The sequence below is a fragment of the Quercus lobata genome, chromosome 2 (assembly GCF_001633185.2).
Source record: "Quercus lobata isolate SW786 chromosome 2, ValleyOak3.0 Primary Assembly, whole genome shotgun sequence".
In the NCBI taxonomy this organism is placed as follows: Eukaryota; Viridiplantae; Streptophyta; class Magnoliopsida; order Fagales; family Fagaceae; genus Quercus; species Quercus lobata.
In genome coordinates this window covers 98,717,462-98,725,170 of record NC_044905.1, presented here as the reverse complement: position 1 = coordinate 98,725,170, position 7,709 = coordinate 98,717,462, and the positions used below count along the sequence as shown (strand labels likewise).

Here is a 7,709-nt window from a genome sequence, read left to right as displayed (position 1 = left end):
CACTTCTCACATCAAATTCTCTGTTCACCCCTGACTCTCTTCCTCCTCTATCTCCTTTTAAATCTATACAAAATGCTTTGCAAATTCATCAAACACATCCTAAATTTAGATCTCAAACTCATTAAACCCATATGGTTGTCCTAAATCTATATCTCAAGTTCATCAAACTCATATACAAATCCATATGGATCATCAAACCCATGTACAAATTCATGTGAATCATCAAAGAGGAGAAGAAGAAGAAAAAGAAGCCGCCAAGATGAAGAAGTAATGGTGGCAGCAGTAAAAAAAAGAAGAAGCAACGACAACAGCAAAAGAAGGAAGCAGAGGTTCGCCTTTGTGGTGGTCATGTCAGCTTCGACCATGACCATAGAGGTCTAGCCATGGTTAGGAGAGAAGAGAGCAGATAGACAAGAGAAAACGAGATAGTTAAGAGAGAAGAAAGATGAGAGAGAATATGATAACAAATAAAGGTAAAAATGATAATAAAAAAATAAATAAAAAATAATTATTTAAATAAAATTGGATGGATATATAATAAATAACTTCACGTATGATTCTTAAAAGTAGTTGTATATATTATAATAGAAAAAGTTAGTTTTTATACTCAAATATATAGAAAAAAAAAAAAAAAAACTAACATAAACCATAGATCTCAAAACTTTGTCATTTGAATTGAGGAGGAGAGAGAAATAATAGAAAAAAATAGAGTAAAATTACTAAAAATTAGTCTATTTTTAAATAACTCTTCGCACAATTCAAACGGCCCACAATTCAAACTGCCCAGTTTATAAAATAAAAATAAAAATAAAAATAAATTCAGAGTTTAGACTATTGACTATTCGGATATTCCCCAACACTAAATATTTTATTCCCCAGAGAGTACCACGAAACTGGAAGGAAGGTATCCAAAAAACTGCACTCTTTCACGTCACACCACGTGACCACGCAAAATCGAGCGTCATCACACTCACACTCAATAGCGCGTGAACAACCCCTCCCATCTCTCTTTCTCTCTCTCTCTTCTTCCCTCTCTATGAGGTCACACAGAAAAGAGTGACAGACTAAAACAGTAGCGTGGAAATGACTCGACCTCAATCACATAACCAAATCCCTATAGTTTTTCCCTCTCTCTCTCTCTGAAATTTTCTCAAAACTCAAACCCCCAAAATTGAAATTTACTACTTCAACATAGAAATTTCAGTCCCGCTAATTTAAACCCCGATTTCTTCGCCCTCCCTTGCTTTTCCTAAACCTAACTCTCTCTCTCTCTCAAATTCTCGTCCTCGATGATCGATTCGCTACTCTGAACTGCAATTTCCGGTACCAACCTTGTTTTCTAATTATTAGGTTTTTCAAGTTTTGAAATTTTCCCTTGTTTTCTTCGCTCCCAAACAGAGTCCCACTTTAACTTTTACTTTCACTCTTTGAATTTTTTTTTCAACGGTTTTTTTTTTTAATATTTTAAAGCTGTGGATCTGAGATGTGGATAAAAAAGACATAGCCATGTGCTAACGAATCGTAGCTTCATGTGACGCCTATCAATTTATTGATTTTTTAAATTATTTAATTCACTGTTTCTTTAGCGTGTTACTTTGGCTAAGCTTGTTGTTTGTATTGCAAGCAAATTTGTATTAAATCTCTGAAAGACTTTGCATTGTTTTATTATCAGACGCCAGCTTTGCTCTCTCTCTGTGCATTCAACTCGGCAATCGATCTAGATTTTCTCGAGGCCTGGTGAGTATTTTTTTTTGTTTTGTTTTGAAAGTTTCAATTTTGATGTCATTTCTGGATTACCCAGAAGAATTTTATGCTCAGAATTATGTTGTTCTTTGTAATTGTGGAAATGGGTCACCTCAGAATTTTGTGGGTTTTCCTTCTTTGATCAAATTTGATTACTTCTGCTCAATTTTGATATCATTTCCGGATTAGCCAGAAGAATTATGCTCAGAATTGTGTTGTTCTTTGTAATTGTGGAACTGGGTCACCTCAGAATTTAGTGGGTTTTGCTTCTTTGATCAATTTATTACTTCTGCTCATTTGATTGCTAGTTCTTACATGGTTGTGTATCATGGAATTCTATTCAGAACAACATTTTTTCTTTCTTTTTGTTTATTGTTATTATTAAAAATTTTACAATTCTGATATGCCTCTGAAATTGCATTTTACCTTGGATGATTTGTTTGGGTGCTGGATAATTTGGCTTTGTTCAATATTGATGACTTGGGGGAGTTGCTATATTTGTACTTAAATTTTTTGTGGTATTAGATTTTTCCTCCTCCTTTTATGTTACAATGCTCAAAAAACAACCTAGGTTACCTTGTCTCATGGTGCTCTTCTTACTTTATCAAGTTGTCATACATTTTTAATGATTGGCATAAATTTTGGACGCTTTCTGTTATAAATCCTTTATTTAGTGATTCTATGAATGAAGATGCACAAACAGGATCTCTAGGACATCCTAGAAGAGTGTTTATTAACATGTTTTCATAATTTAATCTACTGATTGGATATTAAATTGGACTGGTCGGATTGTTAGGTAGTCAGTTGAGTGTTTTTGATCTGGTAGTGGGACACGTCAATCTGGATGCAGCCATGCTGCTTACCTTGTCCAGTCTGAGCTTGGAGTTATCCCCGACTTGGAAAATGCTTGACGATCTGGTGGTTTAAATAGGCAATTTAAGTTTTTAAGATTTATACCTATAAATTTGTATGTCATTTGGAGCGGGAAATGTGTGTCCCTAGGATGTTGACTGTTTAACTTGCACTTTGCCAGTGCATGGATAATGTTGGTCTGCTGAATTTAGACTGTCATGGAGTATAATTAGCAGGGAAGTGCGTGTTGCTACTATGTTGAGTGGTTGGAGCCAAGTTACACTAGATAGTGGATTCCTGGACTTGGAAGTTGGAATTTCTAGTGGCATACTTACTAAAAAATGTCATGTTTGTGTGTGTAAATAGAGAAACAGGAAACAGTTGAGGGATTTGAGTTGGTTTTGCATGTTGCCGGTAATTATATTTTGAGTTTACTATTCTCTTAGTGCCTTGCTGATTATCTTGGGCTGTATGCCCCCTTATGTCACTTATAGTCCCTTTTTATCTTCTAGGCCTTATTTTCTTTTCTTGGTCTAGTGAATTTTTGTAATCGATTTTCAATTTATTATTGCTGTGGGAACAATTGTTTTCCATTAAAAAAGGGGGGTGGGGGTGGGGGGGATACAAAGCAAAGTTTTGAAAGTCTCTGTTAAACACAGTAAGATTTTTCTTAGCACTGTGAATAACTAATACATTCTGTATAAGTATGGTTTCCACTCATCCATGTAGTTTGATGTGACAAATATTTCCTCTAGCATCCCACTCTAGTTCATAGGCTGTTTGTTCGCAGTTGTAAATGGAGTAATGGACATTTATTCATGGTTTATTCAGGAATTTAACATTTTACTAGGCTTAGAACTTATCAACTTCTCTTTCACCTTTATGTGAACATTAACCACAGGAATATTCCGGGTGAGCATTCCAGGCGATGCTGATATTGGAGCATTCGTTGTGCTATATTGCAGAATTCTGTTTCAGATTTAGCAGCCTAGGAACTAGCACCTAATTTTTGTGTCTACATCCTTATTTATGGTCTTTGATGTTTGTCATGCTAGGATGGCTCTATTGTATAAGGTGAAAGGAACAGTATCTGTTATGGATATTCCTAACTTGTTGTTTTTGCAACTCTTCGGCTATTTGAAAGCATGCATCCCATGGACATGCTCAGGTAAGCCCAAAGAGAGCATGTTTCTTTGGAGTGTTGTTATTCATCTGTCTAGATAAATGTTTTCTGTTTTCCTTTGTAAATATAAACATATCTGTGCTTTGTGCTCCTCCAACAGACCACAATTTAGGATAGCTGAGTTCTGGAATTCTGGATATAGGAAATTGAATATATGTGATTTTATTTTAACACATGGTTCTCCTATTTTGAATGTTTAAATTGCATGCTCTATTTGCAAATGTGCAAACAAAATATTCATTCGGGGAACTTTTTTCTTAATAAAATTTCAGAATTTCCTCTGGCATTTTTTACAATGGCATTGATTGTTGTGCTATGCTCATCGTAATATCATTAATTGGTTTCTAGCTTAGAAGCTGAGGATATGTCTTTCAGAAGAGAAGGATAAGAGATCTTGGCATTTTTCTGCTGCTATTTAATAGTTACCTCTCAGAAATCCGTAACATTTTCTCTTTTTAAACCAACAGAACTAGGGCCAAATGATTTATCCGCTCTTTAAGAGTGGAAACTTCTGTTAATTAACTTGAGGATAATCCTGTACATAGATGTGATGATGTTAATTGAGGTGGTTTATATGACTCATGGGAAAGCTGTCGCTTTGAAATTGGGTGAGAAAGGCATGTGATTAATTAGATGAATTCACACAACAGTGAAGCCTCGCAAAAACCATTATAATTTCTAATAATGCATTTTTTTATTTTATTTTAAAGATGAAGTTACTATATATAGGGTCCAATTGCAATATTTACAAAGCATTGAGAAATGAAAAGATTTTACATTAGACATGTATGTTATATTAAGATGATTGCTGCTAGTGCCTTACCATGCATGGGACAGGAATTAAAGTGGATTAATCTGTTGCATAATTTCTGTGTCTATTGTTTCCTATAAATAATTTTTAACTTCTTTTGCATATTCATTCACAAAATTTTGCTGATTATTTGGCCACCTTTATTGTAATAAATTAGCGGCGATGTGGTTGTCAGGTATAGTTTGAAAATGGTGAAAGGTAGCAGAGGACGACGCAGGATTATTTCCCGACAAGCCAGGGCAACTCCATACCCACTGCCTTCTTATAACTCAGATATGTCAATGGAATTGTGCCCTAAGAAATGCTCCAAGGCTTTAGATAAGAAGGACTTGGACGATGTGACATGTTCTGTGTGCATGGAGTGCCCTCACAATGCTGTTCTTCTCCTTTGTTCCTCACATGACAATGGTTGCCGTCCCTACATGTGTGGAACTAGCTATCGGTTCTCCAACTGCCTTGATCAGTACAAGAATGCATATGCCAAAATAACCTCATCGAATGATGGACAACATGTGCATGGCTCTGTCGATAGTCCCGTTTTGTTACCAGATTCCAGTTGGCCCATTGAGAAGTGTGAAGTCACTGAACTTGCTTGCCCCCTTTGCAGGGGACAGGTTAAAGGTTGGACTGTGGTTGAACCTGCACGAGAATACCTAAATGCGAAAAAGAGAAGCTGCATGCAGGACAACTGCTCATTCCTGGGAAATTACAAGGAGCTGAGAAAGCACGTGAGGGCAGAGCACCCCTCTGCACGCCCGCGTGAAGTGGATCCCATACTTGAACAGAAATGGAGACGGTTTGAGCGGGAGCGAGAGCGGGATGATGTGATCAGCACAATAAGGTCAACAATGCCAGGTGCAATGGTTTTTGGAGACTATGTAATAGAAAGTAATCATAATGCTTTGGATTCAGATGAAGAGGATGGAGGCTTTGATGTAAACGCTATGGCAGAGAGGGCTGGGAGCTTTGAGGTGGGCTTTGATAGTAATCTGGTGAATGTCTTTCTTCTATTGCATGCGTTTGGGCCGTCATCAGGGAATGACCATGGTAGACGGCTGAGGCATCAGTCTGAGAGGACCTTTCATCACCATGCATCAGATCAGAATGCTGTTGGTATGCGCCACCCCTCTCCCGATGTTGGGTTGGATTCCTCTGATCAAGATGATAACAATAACAGCGACGATGATGGCGGCAGTGGTATGTCGCTGGTTAGCCGCCTCCACCGCCATGGCAATGGAGTGTTATTAGGACGATCAGGTAGGAGACGCAGACGTAGAGATGCCACCATGGGTCCGAGGTAGATCAAAATGGTACTGGGAAAAAGGAGGGAGGAATAGGAAAAAAGTTTCATGGGTATATATATTCAGTAGGGGGAAAAAAATAGATAATAACGTAAAGAATTTGACTTCTCACATTTCTCATTTATATTGTTGCATGGGTTGCCTGGTAGATTAACCAGGATGATGAAAGGTGGAAAGATGGCTATTAGTCTTTCCTTGATGTGTATTTTTAGATTTAATTTCCTAATAACCTTCAATCCTCCTCTTGTTTTCAATTATGATGATCTTCCTATGTGTAATTTATCCATGTAAAGTTGTGGTTCTGTCTAACATTGTGTTGAATGTCATGCGATAAATTCAATTGCAAATTGAACTATTTACCTTATGTCTTGTTGATGAAGTAGCGATGACTTTATTTGCGGCCATTGTTAACTTTTGTATTTTTATTAATTTAAAAAAAAAAAGAAAAAAAGAAGAAGAGAACTTTATTATATTGAAATGTATCAGATACAAGATATATCATATGTTGCCATTATTTCCTGGTACTTAGTTAACGGCTGCTTTCTGGTTTCGTTCTCTCTCTCTCTCTCTTTTTAATAGAAGATTTGAATTGTGGCCTATCCCAATTCCCAAGGCAGTTGGGTGAAATTTGGCTTTCCCCGTTAAATCAGAATGTACCGTATTTTGAATCAAAAGGTAAAAACTATGGTAAAATGTGAGTTGAATTCACGATTTTAAGAGTTGAAATCGTGTGTTCAACTCGTGTTTCTATGGTGCCATGGATAACGGGAGAAGTGCCATGTGAAATCATGAATTAAAGAAATGTTTTCAAATCTAGTTCATTAATGAAAATAAATTCTTTTCTTTCCTTTTTTCTTGGGTTAAAGGGGAACTTATCTGTTGCTGTTTCTCCCCTAAACCCAAACCTCTGTGGTAATGATTCTTCTTTATCTCCTATTTTGGGTTCCTGAAAGTTGGATTTTGCTTCTGTTTCTATTTAAAGAAAAGTTTGATTTGCCAAACCAAAAAAAAAAAAAATAGAAAAACCTTCCTAACCAAACTGCACGCTCCTAGACTCCTAGTGGTATATTAGCATCAAACTATACATATTTGGGCCGTAACCCCTTAACTACCGTATCAGGCTTCAATGACATCACTGGTATTAATGAGTGCGAGTTCCTGCCATCATAGTGTGCTAGTCAAACACATTCAGCTTACAATAATGTTTCTCAAAAAAAAAAAAAAAAAAAAAAAAAAAAAAAAAAAAGCTTACAATAATGTTATAATTTTTCACGACTTTTATCACAAAATTGAGGTCGTAGATGGTGATGAATACAACATTTTTTTACTAGAATATTATTATTATTTATAGTAATCACAATCTCTCTTAAAAATTTATGAAAAATGTCGTCGAATTAGAAATATTTAGGCAATGACCGACCCATGATTTCGAGTTAGGAAGGGCCGGATTATAAGTAAAAAAAAAAAAAAATCATGAAATTTTAGATAAACATCTATTTAGTATTAAAAAATTATCAAAAAAGACAAATACACAAAATCATTGTTTCGTAATACATTATAATGCAATTTTCTACTAACAAAGACAAAGACAAAAAACACCATTGTTTCTTACTATATTAGAGCATTTGCATCAGTTCATGCAAAATTTTTTGTCTATTTTAGCATAATAACTTTTGTTTTGTTTTGTTTTTTTTTTTAAATTTATATACTCATTTTTCAAAATACTCCACATCAAATTATTTATTTTACACTACATTTCATCATAATGTTATTTTCTTATCAATTTTTTATTATTATCTCAAATCATCTCTCTTCCTCA

At 35.5% G+C, this 7,709-nt stretch overlaps 1 protein-coding gene across 3 annotated transcripts; it reads left to right on the top strand.

Moving 5' to 3' along the window:
- The first annotated feature begins 983 nt into the window (after positions 1-983).
- On the top strand, positions 984-6,254 carry LOC115977466. Of its 3 annotated transcripts, XM_031099328.1 has the most exons (4): positions 984-1,323; positions 1,673-1,737; positions 3,651-3,763; positions 4,765-6,254. In XM_031099328.1, exons 3-4 carry the CDS (start codon positions 3,741-3,743, stop codon positions 5,888-5,890), a joined length of 1,149 nt encoding a protein of 382 aa, XP_030955188.1. In that variant the 5' UTR covers positions 984-1,323; positions 1,673-1,737; positions 3,651-3,740; the 3' UTR covers positions 5,891-6,254. The 3 variants fall into 3 exon arrangements, with proteins under 3 accessions (XP_030955188.1, XP_030955190.1, XP_030955189.1); XM_031099330.1 differs by lacking the exon at positions 3,651-3,763 and having other exon boundaries at positions 985-1,323; positions 4,747-6,254; XM_031099329.1 differs by lacking the exon at positions 3,651-3,763 and having other exon boundaries at positions 986-1,323.
- The last annotated feature ends 1,455 nt before the right edge of the window (positions 6,255-7,709 follow it).

Coding starts and splice junctions, on each gene's coding strand:
- LOC115977466 (XM_031099328.1), top strand. CDS start 3,741: ATGCATCCCATGGACATGCTCAG. Junction 3,764..4,764: donor CATCCCATGGACATGCTCAG/GTAAGCCCAAAG, acceptor TGTGGTTGTCAG/GTATAGTTTGAAAATGGTGA.